This window comes from Cricetulus griseus, chromosome 3 (genome assembly GCF_003668045.3).
Source record: "Cricetulus griseus strain 17A/GY chromosome 3, alternate assembly CriGri-PICRH-1.0, whole genome shotgun sequence".
Lineage (NCBI taxonomy): Eukaryota > Metazoa > Chordata > Mammalia > Rodentia > Cricetidae > Cricetulus > Cricetulus griseus.
In genome coordinates, this window is record NC_048596.1 from 52463673 (window position 1) to 52483348 (window position 19676).

At 53.0% G+C, this 19676-nt stretch overlaps 4 protein-coding genes across 13 annotated transcripts; 3 read left to right on the forward strand and 1 right to left on the reverse strand.

Moving 5' to 3' along the window:
- The first annotated feature begins 86 nt into the window (after positions 1-86).
- Positions 87-6107, forward strand: Dnajc4 (DnaJ heat shock protein family (Hsp40) member C4). 5 transcript variants are annotated; one of them, XM_027408425.2, is made up of 6 exons: positions 87-144; positions 441-554; positions 2859-2952; positions 3447-3631; positions 3717-3878; positions 5729-6107. In XM_027408425.2, exons 2-6 carry the CDS (start codon positions 460-462, stop codon positions 6015-6017), a joined length of 825 nt encoding a protein of 274 aa, XP_027264226.1. In that variant the 5' UTR covers positions 87-144; positions 441-459; the 3' UTR covers positions 6018-6107. The 5 variants fall into 5 exon arrangements, with proteins under 5 accessions (XP_027264226.1, XP_027264227.1, XP_027264230.1 ...); XM_027408426.2 differs by having other exon boundaries at positions 97-144; positions 382-554; XM_027408428.2 differs by lacking the exon at positions 87-144 and having other exon boundaries at positions 192-554; positions 5729-5815; positions 5902-6107.
- A 336-nt stretch (positions 6108-6443) lies between these two features.
- Vegfb (vascular endothelial growth factor B) lies at positions 6444-11641 on the forward strand. Of its 2 annotated transcripts, none has more exons than XM_027408433.2 (7): positions 6444-6645; positions 7168-7210; positions 7494-7690; positions 7879-7952; positions 8151-8186; positions 8398-8633; positions 11249-11641. In XM_027408433.2, exons 1-6 carry the CDS (start codon positions 6586-6588, stop codon positions 8609-8611), a joined length of 624 nt encoding a protein of 207 aa, XP_027264234.1. In that variant the 5' UTR covers positions 6444-6585; the 3' UTR covers positions 8612-8633; positions 11249-11641. The 2 variants fall into 2 exon arrangements, with proteins under 2 accessions (XP_027264234.1, XP_027264235.1); XM_027408434.2 differs by having other exon boundaries at positions 8499-8633.
- A 2315-nt stretch (positions 11642-13956) lies between these two features.
- Positions 13957-16647, forward strand: Fkbp2 (FKBP prolyl isomerase 2). Of its 5 annotated transcripts, none has more exons than XM_027408436.2 (6): positions 13957-14112; positions 15340-15508; positions 15845-15957; positions 16079-16125; positions 16394-16429; positions 16506-16647. In XM_027408436.2, exons 1-6 carry the CDS (start codon positions 14015-14017, stop codon positions 16565-16567), a joined length of 525 nt encoding a protein of 174 aa, XP_027264237.1. In that variant the 5' UTR covers positions 13957-14014; the 3' UTR covers positions 16568-16647. The 5 variants fall into 5 exon arrangements, with proteins under 5 accessions (XP_027264237.1, XP_027264236.1, XP_035297897.1 ...); XM_027408435.2 differs by having other exon boundaries at positions 13993-14112; positions 15319-15508; XM_035442006.1 differs by lacking the exon at positions 13957-14112 and adding an exon at positions 14599-15189 and having other exon boundaries at positions 15323-15508.
- Positions 16648-17033: 386 nt separating this feature from the next.
- Positions 17034-19488, reverse strand: Ppp1r14b (protein phosphatase 1 regulatory inhibitor subunit 14B). The gene is given in 5 exon segments (XM_027408440.2): positions 17034-17372; positions 17465-17497; positions 17725-17808; positions 18849-19237; positions 19240-19488. Coding segments are annotated over 5 exon segments (609 nt in total). The 5' UTR covers positions 19274-19488; the 3' UTR covers positions 17034-17303.
- Between the last annotated feature and the right edge of the window lie 188 nt (positions 19489-19676).

Here is a 19676-nt window from a genome sequence, read left to right on the forward strand (position 1 = left end):
TTTAGACCAATGAGCGTACGGGGGCGGGTCCTTTGTTCGTGTACCCGCCTTCCTGCCCAATAAGAGTGGCGTGAGCCTTACACCAATCAGGGCTTGGGGGCGGGGCCTGTGCGGGCGCAGGAAATGGCGGCGACTGTGGAGTTTGTGAGTGGGGGACAGGGGCGGGGCTCTGCTGTGGCTCCTCCTCCTCACGCCCACCTAACGCTATAGATGGGGAGGGGTGTCCCGGGTCCTGAGCCGGTGATCTAGACTTGGAGACCAGTGCTGGAGGCCGTAGCACTCGCGTCTGAGTCTTGAATAAAGAGGCCTTTCTGAAATCTGCTTCAGTCTGGCTTTGTGGGAAACTGAGGCAGGCTCCTTCTCTCTTCCCCGACACCCGAGGTCCGGCCCAATTGATTGGGATCCAATGCATACCTCTTGGGGGGTCCTCCCTTTCCCAGCTGCCCCGCCGCTGTCATCATGCCGTCCCTGTTGCTCCTGCTGCCCCCGCGCCTATGCCGGCTGTGGCCCTACAGCCCTCCCACCCGGCTTCTCTCAGCCGCCACAGAGCAGCGGTGAGTTGAGCGCCAGATCTTGGCCATGTTGTTCTGTGATTTTCTATTGAGAGCCCTGTGTTCTGAGATAGCTGTCTGCATTATACGCCAAGTGCCTTTAGAGATCTGTCCCAGATAACCCTCACCTTCAGAGCTGGACACTGAGTATCAAGGGTTCAGAGCAGAGCCCCAAGATTAAGTGAGATAAGTGGCAGGTCGGGAATTTGAGCTCAGGTCAAAGCCAGTGCTCTTTCCATAGTTCTGGTATGTTGTCAGCCTTCACTGTGCATACACTGGAAATGAGGAAAGTTGAGTACAAAGATTTAGATTTCTGGGCTGCGATCTGGAGATGCTGGTCAGGAGGAATGAGGGGGGGTGAGGGTGGGAATCTGCCTTTTCCTTTTCCTTTGAGATGCAGTTTTTCTATGTTGCCCAATCAAGGTTCCAAACACAATCTCCAGAGTATCTGGAGTTCAGATGTGCCTTGTCTGTCCCTTTAAACCCTAACACGAGTCATCCTGACCTCACCTTGACCATGCCCTGGTTAGGTGTGGTTAGGCACACCTGTAGCCAGTTTCTAGCAGGTGTGGCTTACACTGTCCCCTACACACCACCACCACCCGGCTTTAAGGCTTTAATTTAAATTAGAAACAAGCTTGTTTTACTTGTCAATCCCAGTTCCCTCTCCCTCCCCTCCTCCCTTGCCCCCCACCGACCCCCTATCCCATCCCCTTTCTGCTCCTCAGGGAGGGTAAGGCCTTCCATGAGGATCTTCAAAATCTGTCATATCATTTGGAGCAGCCTAGACACACCCTCCCCCGTGTGTCTAGGCTGAGAGAGTATCCCTCTATGTGGAGTGGGCTCCCAAAGTCCATTCATGTACTAGGGATAAATACTGATCCACTACCTGAGGCCCCAGACCTCCAAACTGACATCCTCTTTCAGGGGGTCTGGAACAGTCCTATGCTGGTTTCCCAGCAATCAGTCTGGTGTCCATGAACTCCCCTTGTTCAGGTCAGCTGTTTCTGTGGGTCTCTCCAGCCTGGTTTTGACCCCTTTGCTCATCACTCTTCCCTCTCTGCAACTGGATTCCAGAGTTCAGCTCAGGCATATAAGGTAGTCATCAATCTCATTATCGGAGAAGTGCATTTAAGGTTGTTAGTTGGGATCAACCTTGTAGATATCTGGACATTTCCCTAGTGACAGATTTCTCTTTAAACCTATAATGGCTCCCTCTGTTATGGTCTCTCTCATCCTGCTCTCCTCTATCCTTCCCCTGACTCGATCCATCTTGCTCTCTCATGTCCTCCTCTCCCCTCCTCTTTCGCCTAACTCCCTCTCCCCTTCCCCCATGCTCCCAATTAGCTCAGGAGATCTTGTCCCTTTCCTCTTTTCTGGGGACCAGTCACAAAAAGACAAACATGGTATGTACTCACTCATATATGGATTTTAGACATAGAGCAAAGGATTACCATACTGCCAGAGAAGCTAGGAAACAAGGAGGACCCTAAGAGAGACATACAAAACCTGCTGTTTTAAGTAAGTCTTTAGGAGCTGGAGGATGGCTCAGAGATTAAAAGCATTTGCCAGCACAGAGGACTCAACACAAGGACTTACAGCCACACTCTCTGACCTGTTGGGAGCACCAGGCATTCATGTGGTGCACATACCCACAAACAGTCATATACATAAAATCAAATAATAAAACTTTAAAGAAGTGTTTAAGCCAGGATGGTGGTGGGACAGTGGTGCCCACTGTCAGCCGCAGAACTTGGGAGGCAAAGGCAAACTCTGTGAGTTTAAGGCTAGTCTGATCTACCTAGGGAGTTCACGTCAGACAGAGCTAGTGAGACCCTGTTTTGTTTGTCCCCCCCCCTTTGTTTTTTTTTTGTTTTTGTTTTTTTGTTTTTGTTTTTTCGAGACAGGGTTTCTCTGTGGCTTTTGGAGGCTGTCCTGGAACTAGCTCTTGTAGGCCAGGATGGTCTCGAACTCACAGAGATCTGCCTGCCTCTGCCTCCCAAGTGCTGGGATTAAAGGCGTGCGCCACCAATGCCCGGTAGTCCCCCCACTTTTTTTTTTAAGCAGCAGAACCCTTTTTGGGTCTGTGGTGTAGGAGTCTGATGAGGAAGACACTTTGAAACTAAGAAGTCCTGACCATTCCTGAAACATCCCAAAGGGAAGGGTAATCTGGAGCAAAATGTGTCTTGGGACTAACTTCAGTTCCTGGTGACTGAATTGAAGGGTGTGCCCAGAGAGGATGGCAGGACAGGGCAATGATGACCTTTGGTCTCCTAAGCCTCTGTAGGTTTGGGCTTCTCTCCATAGGTCTTCTCCGTCTAACTACTACGAACTGTTGGGGGTGCATCCTGATGCCAGTGCTGAAGAGGTTAAACGTGCTTTCTTTACCAAGTCCAAAGAGGTATTGGTATCCCCAAGGTGAGGAGGGAGGAAGATGAGGTGTAAACCAGACACACTCCTGGGGTAGGTCTGTACCTACCTGCTAGCTGCTAGCACACTCCTTCCTCCACCTGCATGGATAGGAGGTACCCAATATCCTCCATGGACAAAGCCAGGAGTCGGTCCTTCTGGGCTAGTTTTCTTTCTTTGTTTTTGAGATAGGATCTCACACTGTAGCCCAAAGTTAGAGAACTTTCAGTGGTTCTCCTATCCCCACCTTCCTAGAACTGGGGTTACAGTTGTGAGCTGAAATATCTCCTTGGTTTTCTTGAATGAGAGGGGTAAGAGTCTGTACTTTCTGACTCTCTGGCCTTTGGGAGGGGTCAGCAAAGTGAGAGGCAATGTCCCATAGGTAAAATCTGTGGGAGTGATGTCAGTCTTTATGGGTGGCCATCATCAGGATAGGTCCCAGGAAGGACGTGGAAAATGAGATACAGGGATCACTGTTTCACCCAGCTGCACCCTGACCGAGATCCTGGGAACCCAGCCCTGCATAGCCGCTTTGTGGAGCTGAATGAGGCATACCGAGTGCTCAGCCGTGAGGAGAGTCGTCGCAAATATGACCACCAGCTGCATTCAGCCAGTCCCCCAGAATCTTCAGGAACCAGAGCCCAGCCTAAGTATACCCAAGAGACACACAGGTATAGTAGCCCTGACCCCTATTGTCCCCACCCTGAAGCCTTCCAGAAAGCTTCATCTTTCCGTTGTCCTTTTGCTCTTCAACAGTTCCTGGGAACCCCCCAATGCAAAATACTGGGCCCAGTTTCACAGAGTGAGGCCACAGGGGCCCGAGTCAAGGCAGCAGCAGCATAAACACAACCAGCGGGTACTGGGGTACTGCCTCCTGCTCATGGTGGCAGGCATGAGCCTGCACTATGTCGCTTTCAGGTGCCTTCCCATCCTTCCTGGGGTACAGGGTAGAGGGTGGGTAGAGTAGTCAGCCAGCCACAGCAGCCTATGACCTGAATACTTTGTCTCTCTCAAGCTAAGAAATTTGTGAAATCAGTCTTTGGAGCCTTGCCTTGCTGGGTAAAGGCAGCACTACACAAGAGGGCTAAAGTTGTTTTCTCATTAACATTCTCATAACTGGAATGTTAATCTTTGGTGCTGATTGTTGGTGAGGCTAGAGCCATCCAAAAACATGCACAAGGAGGGCATAGACAAACCCCTGGGGTTCTCTCTCTAGCATATCATAAAATAGGCATGGTGGTTTGTACCTGCAATCCCAGCACTCAGGAGATGGAGATGGGAGACTGAGAAGCTTGGGGGCTGGAGAAATGGTTCAGTGATTAAGATTGCTTGCTGCTATTTGATAAGGAACACAGCCATACCCAAGATATAGTTATTGATGATATTTTTTAAGATTTATTTGTTTATTATGTATACAGTGTTCTGCCTGAATGTAAGCCTCCATGCCAGAAGAGGGCACAAGATCCCATTACAGATGGTTGTGAGCCACCATATGGTTGCTGGGAATTGAACTCTGGACCTCTGCTCTTAACCACTGAGCCATCTCTCCAGCCCTTATTGATGGTATATTATAAATGACAACAATGAGAACAACTCACATGTATAGCCGATAACCAGATTGGCACTCCGAGCAACCCAGTCTCAGACACACACTGGGACCTGGCTCACTCTTTATCCTATCCCTCTATGTAACTGTGACCATGCCCAAATGGGTGTGGCCAGGGGTACAGGTATTCAGGGTCTCTCCCTATAGCTCTTATAAAAGAGGAGCAGAATTCAACCAGGCACGGTGGTGGCTCACGCCTTTAATCCCAGAGGCAGGTGGATCTCTGTGAGTTCAAGGCCAGCCTGGTCTACAGAGCAAGTTCCAGGACAGGCTCCAAAGCAATACTGAGAAACCCTGTCTTGAGTGGGGAAAAAAAAAAGAGCAGAGTTCAATTCCCAGCACCCACATATGATAGCCCACAACTGCCAGGAGATCTGATGCCCTCTTCTGGCCTTCAAGCAAACCTGCACACATATGATGTACACATATGCATATGCACACACACACATACAAAACATAAGAAGAAATCTTTTTTTTTAAGTTCAGGGTCATCCTTGGCTACATTACTGAGTTTGAGGGCAGCCTAGGTTACATTAAACTCTGTCCCAATATAGAAAGAAAGAGGAAATGAAGGGCTGGGGAACAGTACAGTGTGACAGAAACAGTCCTTGTTAGCATCCAGGACCTCAGACCACTCTCTCATGCATGCTGTAATTCCAGTTTTCTGCAGTACAGAAACCCAAAGGATGGTGCCCACTGCCAGTACTGTCTAGTTCAGCAATGGAGATGAGAGAAATACATCCCCTTTCTAATTTCCTGGGAGGGGCACCCCGATTTCAGACCTGATCCACCAACTTTCACAGGACACCCAGGGACTTAGGGTACCACCCAGCCCTGCATTGACCTGAACCACTTAGTGCGCACCCCCCCCCCCCGCCCAAAACAGAGTTTCTCTGTGTAGCCCAGGCTGTCCTAAAACTCATTCTCATTCTGTAGACTAGATTGATCTTGAATTCACAGAGACCTGCCTCCAGCTCCCCAGTGCTGGGATTAAAAGTGTGCCGATCAGGTTGTGTACCTTTTTTCAACTTATCACAGGACTGTCTGTTGGGAGGAGAGATGTAAAGTTGTATGGGAGATAGATTCTAGAGCAAGGTTAAGGACCCTGGCTTCAGGGATAGCAGAACCTTGAGACCCAGGGTTTGTTGTAATTCCCTCACAGGAAGCTGGAGCAGGTGCACCGGAGCTTCATGGATGAAAAGGATCGGATCATCACAGCCATCTACAATGACACGAGGGCCAGAGCCAGGTCTGTCGTGCTCGATCTTGCTTCAGTCCCTGTCCCAGAACTATCGGGATCCCTGTCCCGATCTATCTTTTCTCCAGGGCCAACAGAGCCAGGATTCAGCAGGAGCGGCAGCAGAGACCGCAGCCTCAGAAAGGACCCTCCCCGTCTCCAGAAGGCCCTGGGATCGTACCCCAGGATAGCAGCCCTTGAGGGGGTCACTTAGGTGGACCTGCATTGGTCATCTCCTAGCTGCCTGCCCAGGACTACACATTTCCCACAGCACGTGCAATAAATAAACTGATTTTCAGACTCTTGTCGGGGTCGGTCCTTCAGGTCACACATCTCCTCAACCTTCACCCCCTGGTGCAGCGACCCCAGAGTCCGGCCTTCTGGGCGGTGCGTCCCCTTTCCCCTGCAGCGCCGGAGGGGGCGTTTGAGGGGACCAGCTCCGCCCCTGCCCGCCTCCGCCCGCAGCCTGGTGGGGAGCGCGTGTTTAGGTCACATGAGCTTCCAGCCCGCCAGCCCCGGCCAGGCCCCCGCTACCCCCCGTCGTCCCGCCGCCCGCCGTCCCGCCACCGCCCCGCACCGGCCGCCTGCCTGTCCCGCTCCTCCAGCTGCCGCCGCGGCGCTGCCTGCGCCCAGGGCTCGGGAGGGGGCCGCGGAGGAGCCGCCCCCACGCCGGGCCCCGGGTCCCCGCGCCCGGGCCCGCGCCATGGGGCTCTGGCTGCCGCCGCCCCGCGCCGCCGGGCTAGAGCTATGCGTGGCCCCACGGCGCGCGGCCCGCGGGCACCATGAGCCCCCTGCTCCGCCGCCTGCTGCTCGCTGTGCTGCTGCAACTGGCCCGCACCCAGGTATGTGCTTCCACGACATCCAGTTCGCCCGCCCGCCCGCCCGCGGTGCCCTCTCAAGGTTGGCGGAAGTAGGGAGGCGCCCGCTACTTCTGCGGAGGGGATCCACTGGTCCAACTGGCCATAACTTGGCGCTGCGCAGGCCCGCTAGCCCTAGCCCCCCCCCCCCCCGGCCACTCCCCCGCCCTACCCTATCCCCTGGGCTCCTGGGGGGTGGAGCTGCCTCAGTGCCCTCCGTACCTGGTTTGCCTCCCACTGTCCCCCGCTCCTGACCTAAAACAAGCCCACCTCCAAAGCGTGGGGTTTAGTGCCACTCCCATAGTATGTCTGGTGGGTCTTGGGCCAGGGGAAAGACCCAGATGGCTAAGCGGACAAGGAAAATTAGAGCCGAGGAGCTGGGAACAGAACAATCTGAAAAGATGTCAGAAAGGAGCAAGAAGCCTGACTCAGGGCCAGAGAACTTAACAGTCACAGGGCCAACCCTTATAGAGTGTACCTTGGACCCAGGTATCTTCTTTCCCACAGGCTCCTGTGTCCCAATTTGATGGCCCCAGCCACCAGAAGAAAGGTAATAATAGTTAACAATAACTTGACACCAGCCAGTACTAAGAGGGATTGGCACAGACCCTGACTTTATGCCCCTCATCTTGTGTGATCCCAACTCCTTTGGGAGATGCTATTTCTCCCAAATGAGGAAACTGAGGCTTAATGGTTTCTTGAGAAAGAAGGCAGAGGAAGACAGGTTTAAAGGAAGGGTTGGGGTGGTGGGGATGGGATAATAGAGAGGCTACATGCTCGAAGCAGCTTCAGGAAACCTGGTAAGAACTTAATCCATCTGGGTCTGCCCGCAGTGGTGCCATGGATGGATGTTTATGCCCGTGCCACATGCCAGCCCAGGGAGGTGGTGGTGCCTCTGAGCATGGAGCTCATGGGTAATGTGGTCAAACAACTAGTGCCCAGCTGTGTGACTGTGCAGCGCTGTGGTGGCTGCTGCCCTGACGACGGCCTGGAATGTGTGCCCATTGGGCAACACCAAGTCCGAATGCAGGTACTGGGGCCTATGAGGCATGCGTGTTGCTGGGACAATGGTGCTCTGGGGGCTGGGTCAGCCCAGAGACAGGTACACAGGAGGTGGGAAGTTCTGGCCAGTCTTCTCCAGCCCATGAGCATCCCCTTTCTGTCTTTCTCCCTCCCTCCCCCCCACTTACTGTCTCTTCCTCATTCTCCTGAGTACAGATCCTCATGATCCAGTACCCGAGCAGTCAGCTGGGGGAGATGTCCCTGGAAGAACACAGCCAATGTGAATGCAGGTGCCAGCCAGGTCTAACTTCCAAGTACACACAGTGTAGCGTGGGGTGGGGGTATCAGGCATGGGGTTGCACCGTAGTAGGGACTAGGTGACTAAGAGTAGAGCCAGAAGTAGGCATGGATCCTGGGGCAAGAGAGCAGGAGGCTCTGGTTTCTTTACCCTCTCTTATCTTTCTCTCTCTCTCTTTCTCATTTTTCAGACCAAAAAAAAGGGACAGTGCTGTGAAACCAGATAGGTGAGTCCCTGAGAGTTGCTGCTGGTCCAGGAGAGAGCACATGGGTAGGCTAGGAGGTGCATAAGTGAGCCAGGAGGCTGCAGCCCCTCTTTGCTTTCTCCTCTCACCTGACACCCTTTCCATTTATGCTCCCCCAAATCAATGTATTATGTCCCAGCCCTAGATCCTGGGAAGACTCTTTCCACCCCAGACATGTTGCTTCTCCTCCTAGGGCTGCCATACCCCACCACCGCCCCCAGCCCCGCTCTGTTACGGGCTGGGACTCTGCCCCGGGAGCACCCTCCCCAGCTGACATCATCCATCCCACTCCAGCCCCAGGACCCTCTGCCCACGTTGCACCCAGCGCCGTCAGCGCCCTGACCCCCGGACCTGCCGCTGCCGCTGCAGACGCCGCAGCTTCCTCCGTTGCCAAGGGCGGGGCTTAGAGTTCAACCCAGACACCTGCAGGTGAGGAGTCTATGGGGTGGCACTTGTGTGGGAGGTATCAAGGCTGTGTCCTGGAGCAGGTCCAGGTGAGCCTGCCAGTGGGAAAAAGGCCAGGGAAGGAGGAGCCAGCTGCATGTGGTAAACATTTACTGTACATCTGCTGGCAACCAGATCAGCAAAACCACAGCTCAAAATTCAGATGCACAAGTCCGTGGGAGAGATGATGCCACCACAAGTTGAGGACGCTGAGCACTGTGATATTGTCACCCAATCTCATCTCTGAGTAATTGGCCATCTCCTGGCTAGAATGGAACTAAAGAAGACTTTTTCCAATTTGCAGAGCTTTATGTCTTCACAGAAGCCCATAAGATAGACATTTTATCCTTTCTGTAGGCTTTGAGAGAACAAGCCGTATAGGAACCCCATGTACCTCTGCTTACAGTGCTGAGCAGCCCTTCTCTGTTCCATAGTGAAGCCATGGGGTGATATATGGGACAGACTCTGGAGACCCCCAGAGAGTATCAGGAGAAAATGGGGTTCAAAAAAGGAAAAAAGAGGTCCAGGCAGTGGTGGCGCACGACTTTATTTCCAGCATCTGGGAGGCAGAGGCAGGCAGATCTTCGTGAGTTCTACAGAGTGATTTCCAGAACAGCCAAGAGCCAAGGCTACACAGAAAATCCTGTCCCGAGAAACAAAAACAAAACAAAACAAAACAAAATGCATAAGAATACTAGGACCAGGCATGGTGTTATATGCCAGGAATCTTGGTACTCAGGTAGAGGCAGGAAGATTAGGAGTTCAAGGTTAACCTCAGCTACACAGTATAAAGCCAGCTTGGGCTTCTTGAAACCCCAAATCCACAAGAAGACAAAAAGGAACTTTGGCTGGGTATGGTGGTGTACATCTGTAATTGCAGCACTCAGGAGTTAGAGGCAGGAGTGATTTTGAAGATAGTCTGGGCTTTAGACCAAAGTGATCCCAATGAACAAACAATATTAACAAAGAAGTGTTGGGGATGTAACAGAGTTGACAGAATGCTTGTCTAGCATGCCAGAAACCTTGGGTTTGATCTTGAGCACCAAATGAAACCAGGCATGATGGCACTCAAAAGTTCAAGGTCATTTCTTGTGACATAGTGAGTTTGAAGCTAGCTTGGCCCACATGAGTAAATAGGGGCTGGAGAGAGATAGCTCAATGGTTAAGAGCACTTTCTGGTCTTGCAGAGGATCCAGGCTTGGTTTCTAGCACCTACATCTATAGCTGCAATTCCAGGACATCCAATGCCATCTTCTGAAGACACCAGGCATACATGCAGTGCACATACATGCATGCAAGTAAAACACTCATATACATAATATAAAAGATGCTGGGCATTGGTGGTGCACGCCTTTAATCCCAGCACTTGGGAGGCAGAGGCAGGTGGATCTCTGTGAGTTTGAGGCCAGCCTGGTCTCCAGAGCGAGTGCCAGGATAGGCTCCAAAGCTATACAGAGAAACCCTGTCTCGAAAAAAAAAAAAGATACCATGCCAGTTGGTGGTGGCATACACCTTTAATCCTACCACTTGGGAGGCAGAAGCAGGAGGATCTCCAAGTTCGAGGCCATCCTGGTCTACAAAGTGAGTTCCAGGACACCCAGGACTGCTCAAAGAAACCCTGTCTCAAAAACAAGCAAGCAAACAAAAAAGGTCTATAAATAAATAGGTGAATAAATAAGTAAATAAATAGGGGTGGGAGCTTGGCTTGGCTGGTAAAGTGTCTACCATTCAAGCATGAAGACCTGAATTTGGATCCCTAGCTCCCAGGAAGAAAGGTAGGAGTGATACATTGTAACCTAGTGTTGGAAGGGCAGGCAGAAACAAAGGAACCTGGAGTTTGTTGGCCAACCATCATACAGAAATCAGTTTGCTTCACACTTAGTGACCCTGTCTCCAAAGATAAACAGAGGAGGGGGTGGAGAGAGATGGCTCAGTGGCGGTTAGGCTGAGTACAGACCCAGAACCCTCTTGGTTAAGGGCTGCAACTCCAGCTGCAGCTGCTTCCAGCTCTCCCCTCTGACCTCCGCAGGCACTTGTATATATGTGATTATGCAGTAGACATATACACCTAAGTAAAAATAGCAAAATATGTTCTTGCTTGTTTGTGTTTTTTTTTTTTTTTTTTTTTTTTTTTTTTTTTTTTTTTTTTTTTTTGAGACAGTGTCTCTCTACATGTCCTGGAACTTGCTCTGTAGACCAGCCAGGCTGGCCTTGAACTCATACATCTGCCTGCCTCTGCCTCCTAAGTGTTGTGATCAAAGGTATGTACCATTATGCCAGGCAAAAAGGATAAATGTGGAGGATGATTAAGTCATAAGTACATAAAACACATACACGTACCAGCCCCCCCCCCCAAAGCCTGCCTGTATGTCTGTGTGAAGGTGTCAGGTCCCCTAGAACTGGAGTTACAGTTGTGAGCTGCCACGTGGGTGCTGGCCACTAAACTCAGTCCTCTGGAAGAACGGCCAGTGCTCTTAACCACTGAGCCTTTTCTCCAGCCCATTTAACAAAATTTTAAAAACTAAAAATGAATAAATATAAAAAGAAGAGCTTGGAGTTAAGCTCCAGCCAGCACTAATATCTCTTCCTCCACTCCCCAGGTGCCGGAAGCCTCGAAAGTGACAAGCTGCTTTTCAGACAGACTGCAGGGCCATTTGCCTCACAGGCCCCATCTTAGTGGGAGAAGACAGGAGCATAGAACCAACTCAGACTGGGAGGAAGCTGTCCCAGGACCTGGACCTTTTAGAGAACTCTCCTGTGATCCTTTGTCTCCTAGCACTGCCATCTAACAGTTGGCAAGGAGCCTCATATCTCTCCTTAGGGGGAACAGGGTACTTACTAGCTTAGCTAACCACCCCAGGCTAGTGAGCATCTTCTGGCTGCTCTGCTTCCCCTCACTATGAAGACCCCAAACCTCTGCAAATGGGATTTGGGCTGTTATGATAAATGTGACACCCCCCACCCCATCCTGATAAAAAAGATCGAAGGCACTATCACTGTTTACTTATGTCGTTGTTTGCCATTCTCCAGGCTGGCCACCTTGGGCAGGAAAGTATGCAACACTTGATCTGAGTCCCATAGCTTGTCTTACTGTGCCCATAGGGCCATGGGTCTGGGTCTGACATCAGTTCCCAGGCAAAGCTACAACCCAGATTCATCAAGTCTGTTAGATGAAGTTTCTGCCCCCTACCCACCACAAAGGTTCTGTTTGCCCTGGCCAGGGAAATTAAAGGACCCACACCTTATAAGCTGTTTCCCATATTCATGTGGAAAGAACAGATGATTGTCCCCATTGGAACCCTTTGGGTTCCAGACAGTATGACTCTCTTCACACAATAGGAGGTAACATCCATTTTCCCTGCTGGGCACACTTGTTGTTCCCTGTGGCTGCACTTTGTGGCTGGAAGGCCTCTTTTAAGATACTTCTCTCCCTGCCCCTGCACTGGAGAGATGGTTTAGAAGTTAAGAGCACTGGCTACTCTCCCAGAAGTCCTGAGTTCACTTCTCAGCAACCATATGGTGGTTCACGACCATCTATAATGAGATTTGGTGCCCTCTTCTGGTGTGCAGGCATACATGCAGCCAGAATACTGTATACATACATAATAAATACATTTATAAAAGAAAAAAAAGATTTTAAAAAGGTGGTGGTGGCATATGCCTTAATCTCAGCACTCAGGAGGCAGAGGCAGGCAGGTCTCTGTGAGTTCCAGGGCAGCCTGGTCTACAGAGTGAGTTCCAGGATAGGGTCCAAAAGCTACACAGAGAAACCCTGTCTCAAAAAAACAAAAACCATACCCCCAAGTCTCCTCCACATGTATGATCCCTAATATCCCAGGATTCATCAACTGCTGCTTAAGATTCCTAACTCCAAGCTCAGTGTACTGGGAAGGCCAGCCTAGACACCTAGGTTTTGCCCTACTCCCAAGACATTCAAGAACAGAATTGACTGAAAGCAGCCACCCTAAAGAAGGGACTGATATTGAGTCATGATCTTGGTGATACCAAAGCAGGAGTAAGGTAAACTGAAGAATTCCTGATGATGATGGCCACATACTTTATGCATTTATGAAAGAGTCTCACATAGCTCAGATGGGCCTCATACTCTTTATGTAGCTAAGGATGACATAAATTTTTAGTCTTCCTGCATCCACTTCTCATATACTGGAATTACAGTTTTATACCACTACACAGGCTTATGTACTGCTGGTAATCAAACCTACCTATTCCTGCATACTAGGCAAGCACTACCTACTTAGCTACATCTCTAGCCCTGGTGCTACTTTTAAACTTTTTTTTTCCCTGAGACAATGTCTCATGTATCCCAGGCTGGCTCAGAGTTTTGTTTTGTTTTTTTTTTAGATTTATTTGTTATGTATACAGTATTCTGTCTGTATGCTTGCAGGCCAGAAAAGGGCACCTGATGTCACTACAGATGGTTGTGAGCCACCATGTGGTTGCCGGGGATTGAATTCAGAACCTCTGGAAGCGTGTGCTCCTAACCTCTGAGCTCTCTCTCCAGCCCCTGGCTCAGAGTTCTTTATGTAGCTGGGAATGTCCTTGAACTTCTGATGCTCCTTCTTCCAACTCCAAAGGCTGGGGCACCACACCATTTTTATTATGTTTAAACAACTTTCTCAGCTGTGATATTGGTGATCACATTCTGGCTTCATGACGGCTAGAACCTGAGAGCTAAAGCCTCTGAGCCCACTAAGCTTCATCAGATATAAGGATGCTTCCCTTGACTTTAACTCAGCATCATGGTTATCTTCTTTTGGCCTCTTGAGCACATGCTCTCAGGTTTGGCTTCCTCTGAATTTTAGGGTCCTTCGGTTGACAAATGTCTACTGGTACTGGTAGACCAGGTCCAGCCAGGTAACTGCAGGCCCTGACTGTTCATTGTGTAGAAACCAAAGGTGAGCCTGGATGCTGCAAACCACAAGATGAAAAGGGTCCGACCGCATAGGTTAGGACCATGTGGGATAGGTGTCACAGAATAGCACCAGGAGAACAAACTTGCTCAAAGTCACGCAGCTAGACAAGAAGTAGAAGACCTAGGATTCAAACCAGGGGTGTCGCTCTGAACCCTGAGCTCCTCCCACAGCAACTACCCAAAGGCGTGCGGGTCATGACGACAAAAGAAGTCACCACGGTGCTGGCAAGAACCCCTCGGGGAAAACGTACTTATTCTTGCTTGATCATATCACCTGGCCGGAAGTGCCTTCTGTCTTTCAAAAAATCATTTTTACCAGACCCAACAGGTGACCTGGGCACCGGAAGTGATGTTATCCACATGGTAATTCAGCAGGCGGGGCTAGGCGAGAAGCCCCACCCTGAGAGTGAAGCAGCGGGTTTCGGACGGTCCAATGAGGGCGGGCAGCGTGTCCCGCCCTGTAGCGACGAGGACGCGCCTGCGCAGAGGTGACAGCACGAGAGGGATTGGCTCCGGGGGTGCGGTGAGGAGGTGAGCGGGGGGCCACAGCCCGGGCTGGGGGATTCGGGTGCAGGAGGGCAGGCTGGGGCAGGCCGGACAGAAGGGGGCCAGAATCCGCGTGCCGGCGAGGGAGAGCAGACGAGGGAATTGGGGCTGGGGTCCAGTGTCTGGCAATGCCGCAGGGGGCGGGGTCTCATGCCGTACGGGGCGGAGCCCTGGAACTCGGGGCGGGACGCGGAACAGAGGCGGGAGGGAGCACAGAACTAGTGCGCGTGGAGGGCGGAGCCCAGGGGCCGGTAGAGAGGCTAGGACGACTGGGGGGCGGGGTCTGGCGTTTAGAGGAGGAGCCGGAGCAGGTGGAAGGTGGAGCTTTAGGTTCGGAGACAGAGGGCGTGGGGTACCAGGCGCTGGGGGCGGGGCTTCGGCCGGTGAGTGGCGTGTCACCTGTGCAGGAGAAAGGGCCTAGCACCGCCGAGGGCAGAGCTCCAGGTCAGGGGGCGGAGCCACGCGCTCTGCAGGGCGGGGCCAAGAAGCCTTGCGAAGAGCTAAGCCCGAGTAATGTCCCGGGGCGTCCACGTGGGGGCGGTCTCCGTGGTGGCCGCGCCTGGGGTCGCGGTAGACCGAGAACTCCCCCTGGAGAGACTGTGTGGGTGGAGCGGACTCGGCGTCCCGCTGACTCGGGCCCAGTCTGGGTGCCCCGGAGGCCCCCGAGAGCTCAGAGCTGGGGGGGCACCCCTGGTGGTGGGGGCACGGGGCCGGGATGGGGTGTGCCTCCGGAGGACCGGGGCTCCCCAGAGCCGCCTAGCGGAGACGTGTGGGTGCCTCGGGGCCGGCCACCTGCGGCAGCCGCAGAGGTGTGGGTGTGCTGGACAGGAGGCAGCTGGGTGTGGCGGGAGTGGGGTCGCACAGTCGGGACTACTCCGGTGCAACCAGATAGGGTTTGGACTTTGCGTAAAGGGGCTGGCGGGAACTGAATGGAAATGGGGACCGGGAGGAAGGGAAGGTCTGGTATTGAGTAAAGGGGCGGGGCCCTGGCTGCTGTGGCCTCCCCTCTCCCCCTCCCCTCGCTGCTGGGGTCCTCGACCAAGTCCCCTTCTCACTGGACTGGTAAGTGTGGCCACAGAGCCCAGGGGAGAGGGTGGTGACAGTGGAATTCTCCGGGAACAGGCAAGATACAATGGGGGTGGCATCCTCCAGATACTGACTGAGGTTCCATGACCCTCCCCCTTGGTTGAGGGAGGTGGGCTGTGCCTACAGAGACATGAGGCTGAGCCGGGTCCTGACAATACTGTCCATTTGCCTGAGTGCCCTGGCCACAGCCAAGGGGGCCGAAGGCAAACGGAAGCTGCAGATTGGAGTGAAGAAACGCGTGGACCACTGTCCCATCAAGTCTAGAAAGGGGGATGTCTTGCACATGCACTACACGGTAGGTATCAGGGTGTGGATTCTGGGGCTCTGACAGTTTCTGGGGACCAGAACGGACTAGGAATCTCATTCTTCTCTCAATTAGGCAGATGACCTTGAACACATCCATCTTTGGTCTCTAAGCTCCTTTCCATGATTCTGCCTTGCCTTTCAGTTTACTCATCAGCTAGGTGTTAAGCATTAAAATTACTATACATGAACTATCAAGGCATTGTCTCTTTTAAGGAATGTAATCACCAGTGCTGTGGTGACCATATTGATGGGGTGGAGAGTAGCTGGGTGAAGGGGGTTCTGGAGTGGTCATCTCTTCTTAACTAGTTTTCTGATGGTCCCACAGGGGAAGCTAGAAGATGGGACGGAGTTTGACAGCAGTTTACCACAGAACCAGCCCTTTGTTTTCACCCTTGGCACTGGCCAGGTCATCAAGGGCTGGGACCAGGGGCTGCTGGGGTGAGTCTGGGGTACATGTTGTAGTGACCCAGGAAATAAGCTGTGGGAGGAAAGGCCCATTTGTAGGGCAAGGGTCTGGGAGTCTGGGTGCCTCACATGTGGAGCGTGTGTCATCCTGCAGGATGTGTGAAGGGGAAAAGCGGAAGCTGGTGATCCCGTCTGAGCTGGGTAAGAGGCCCGTAGGGTTAGGGGGGATTGGGAGGGAGTATACTTAGTTGTGCCTAAAATGGTTAAAGCCACTTGAGCCTCATTGGTCCTCACCCTATAGTCACTGTAGTATATGCCACTTGCAAGTCTGGCTGCTTGTGTTCAGCAGCCAGAACTGGTAAGGCTTATACTCAGCTGTAGTGTGACCCTCTGCTAGACCTCTGATGTCATCATCCTTGTGGGCTAGAAGGGCTGTAACTTATTTTGTGTCTTTATGTGTTTTTGACAGGGTATGGAGAGCGAGGAGCTCCCCCAAAGATCCCAGGTAATACCCCTAGTACCTCAGCCCCAAGACTCTCCCAGGATCCCAGGTCTCAGTTTGACCACACTTCTCCCTCTAGGTGGAGCAACCCTGGTGTTTGAGGTGGAGCTGCTCAAGATTGAGCGACGTTCAGAACTGTAGCAGGCTGCAGAGGGGTAGGAGACCCCTGTCAGGGACCAGACTGCTTCAAAACAAAACAAAAAAAAACTTTAAAACCCCAAGAGTGAGTCTGTGTTTCTTTGTGGATCCTAAGATGCTTAGCTTCAGCCAGTATTGGGAGAATAGGTCAGGGTGGGGCACTGGTCTAATATGAGTAAGCGCGCCCCCAACCCCAACATGGGGGAAGAGAAAACAAAATCAGCTTCCGTCTGTCTCAGCTTTCCTGATAATTGCAGAGCCTTGAGGTGTAGCTATTGAGGGTCTCAAAGGCCTCAAAACCCTTACCCAGTGCAGATAGAAAGCTTTTAAGTCTGCTGGTGGCCAGCATGAGTTATCACCATAGCTCCATGGCAAAAGGAAGAAGGAAGGTCTGTGGTCACCTGGGGAGTAGCTAAGCTGGTGACAATTGTAAAGCAATGTGTCCCCCATAAAAGACCAGCCAAGCCTGTTAGCTGCTCCAAAGGTGTATCCTAGCTTTATTTTTAAAGGGCCTGCGCCGCAGAATCAATATAAAAACACAAAAAGTCCCATCAGTTTAATAACAATAAAAAACCCCAAAAATGGAAAACTGAGGGCAAGGGAAGTGCCCCTAGGCAGGGGCACGGGGGATCCCTGTTCATGGCGCCAGGCCTGGCTGCAGGGTCCCCGGTATTGCTGTTGCTACGAGGTTGGGGGCAGCGATTGTCCTGTGGGAGCCATGGTCATCTGGGTCAGGACCCTACTTCTTCTGGGGTGTGCTCAGCTTCTGCATGCCCCGGATCTTGTCCAGCAGGCCAGAGATGAAGGCCTAGATAGGAAGAGGCTGTTAGGAGGCTGAGACCCAAGATGACAATCAGCCACACATACATACTCACCTTAAGGCCAGGGAAAATGACTTACCTCAGTGGGTTTGTAACAGTCAACTAACAGCTCCTGGTGAGGGAGAACATAGTGAGTTCTTGGGGACAGGGACTCACAGTTCACTTATACCCTCCCAAGAGACTGAGGCCACATAGGAACATAGCTAAGTTAAATTCCATGAGCCTCATTTTTTCCAGAGGCATAAGATGACCCAAGCCAAAGAAGGTATAACACCAAGGCTGAGCTTCCCCAAGGAGCAGTGTCTCCAGGCAGCTTTCCACTAGATGACTTTAGCTTACCTTGACTCTAGCAGCCCGGGTATCATCACTTTCCATGTCCAAGAGTTCATCCACATCTATCTCCAGCTCTGGAATCTCCTCTTCCTGGGATAGGGATAGGAAAGGACAGTACCTCAGCCCAGAGAGAGTGTGGAAAGGACTCCCTGCCTAACTCAAAACCAGACCAGCCTTCCTTGCCCAGCAGAAGACAGCTGCTCTGGGAAGGAAAACAGATCAGGTCTGTGCCAAGGCAAACTGCCCAATGAGGGGGAACTTCCTGTCCCTGCCAGTGGGCACCAGGGGCGCCAGACAGACAGGCCTGGGAACCTTAGGCTTTGAACCCAGCAGATGTGCCTTCTCAGTATCCAGGTCCTCTAGCTTACCAGAGCACTGGTGAGGCCAGCTGTCCCAGTTCATCATGGTCCCCTCCCCTCCCCCAAACACCTGTCACAGCTTCCTGGGAGGGAGAAGGAAGTGAAGGGTGAGGGGTCAATGGGAAAGACCCATGCTTGATAAAGTGGAAACAAAGAGCCCATGCTTTACGGAGAAAGGGGTACACCTCCTTCCCCAAGGGAACAGCTATCCCACTTGGAGCCAGCTGCATTCCAGGGCTGGGTTAGGGTAGGCATCTCAGGGCAAGCCCACTCCTCCACCCTACCCCCTGGGAGCCTGAGTCACTGTCTGAACAAGCAGGGAGTCATGGGGTGGGGAACCCGTCTCCACAGACAGAATGGCAGGTTAGCCCACTAGAACAACTCCGATCCTTTACACACTTGAACGGTTACACTTGTGCCTTTCAACTAGTGTCTATGCTAGCCCAGACTAGACTAACCAGATTAGACCTTTCACTGTCAGCCCAGGCTAGACCCCTATCTCCAGTCCCAGGCCAGGCTATCTATCCCTCTAGGTTTGGGGAGGACACCATGCTTAACCTGGGGCAGTACCACGAAGGACGCAAGGTCCGAGGCAGCGGTGAAAGCTAGTGACTCAGGTCAAGCAAGAAAAAGCTCACACGGGAGCAGCGAGTGTACGCCGGGTGGCTTGGGAGCGGGCTCCCACTGACTGGTGACAGACTGATGATGGGGATTCTGAGCAGACCGACTTAGGTCCGATTTTAGGGTATCGGCGCGGGGTGGGGAGCACACCTGGCAGTCGTAGAGACAAGTGAGCTGTTCTAAGATCCACTCCTCCAGGTTGAGGCGCTTCCGTAGCTCCTTGCGGTCGTACTTGACGGTGACCTTCCCTTGCCGTCTCACCGGGCCATCATCATCCGCGCCCCCCGGGCCTTCGCCTGCAGCCCCAGGGGGACTCTGGAAGTAGACGCGGGGCCCTGTGCTCCCACTGCCCGGCCCGGGGGCCGGGGCAGCCAACGCCGCGCCCCCCGCGGGGCCGCTGTCCGCCATGGCGGCCGCCGGGGCCACGTGCGCGCTCGGGCCCCTCCCTGCGCCGCCGCCTCCCGGACGCCCGCCGGCTGGCTCCGGGCCGCTGGCTCCGGTTAGCTCGCGGACTCCGCTCCGCGCGGCTCCGCGGCGAGGGCGGCGGCGGGGGCGCCCGGGGGCAGCTGCAGCATGCGGAGCCCCCGGGCTTGGCCTGGCCGCGCCCCGCCCCCTCCCCACCGATCCGCCCGCCCTTTGTCCCCCGCGGCCGCCGCCCGAGCCGCCGCCGCCGCCGCCGCTTTCTCTGTCTTGCTTTCTTCCCCCGCCCCCGACCACACCCCCTTAAAGGGCCAGCCCCGCTTCAGGCCCCTCTCCCCAACCCCGCCTCCTGAAAGGGGATAGGGGAGGATCTACATTACAGGGTCCGGGGCCGGGGCGGTTTGCCGGCCCCCCTTAATTTAACCTCCGGCCTGAAACCTAGACTTCTAGGTGCCGGGTGCCTGGATCTGCACGCCCGCCAGGCCCATAGTCCTTTTCTGACCCTGTCTCATTCTGTCACTGAGGCAGAAACAGAGGCGGTCTAGGCATAAGGCCGAG

Excerpts from the sequence above, each read along its gene's own strand:
- Dnajc4 (XM_027408425.2), top strand. The coding sequence starts at position 460 with ATGCCGTCCCTGTTGCTCCTGCTGCCCCCGCGCCTATGCCGGCTGTGG. Across the intron at positions 555-2,858 it reads TCAGCCGCCACAGAGCAGCG|GTCTTCTCCGTCTAACTACT; the intron begins GTGAGTTGAGCG and ends TTCTCTCCATAG. Across the intron at positions 3,632-3,716 it reads TATACCCAAGAGACACACAG|TTCCTGGGAACCCCCCAATG; the intron begins GTATAGTAGCCC and ends GCTCTTCAACAG.
- Fkbp2 (XM_035442006.1), top strand. The coding sequence starts at position 14,641 with ATGTCCCGGGGCGTCCACGTGGGGGCGGTCTCCGTGGTGGCCGCGCCT. Across the intron at positions 15,509-15,844 it reads TCTTGCACATGCACTACACG|GGGAAGCTAGAAGATGGGAC; the intron begins GTAGGTATCAGG and ends ATGGTCCCACAG. Across the intron at positions 16,126-16,393 it reads GGTGATCCCGTCTGAGCTGG|GGTATGGAGAGCGAGGAGCT; the intron begins GTAAGAGGCCCG and ends TGTTTTTGACAG.
- Vegfb (XM_027408433.2), top strand. The coding sequence starts at position 6,586 with ATGAGCCCCCTGCTCCGCCGCCTGCTGCTCGCTGTGCTGCTGCAACTG. Across the intron at positions 6,646-7,167 it reads TGCAACTGGCCCGCACCCAG|GCTCCTGTGTCCCAATTTGA; the intron begins GTATGTGCTTCC and ends TCTTTCCCACAG. Across the intron at positions 7,211-7,493 it reads CCCCAGCCACCAGAAGAAAG|TGGTGCCATGGATGGATGTT; the intron begins GTAATAATAGTT and ends GTCTGCCCGCAG.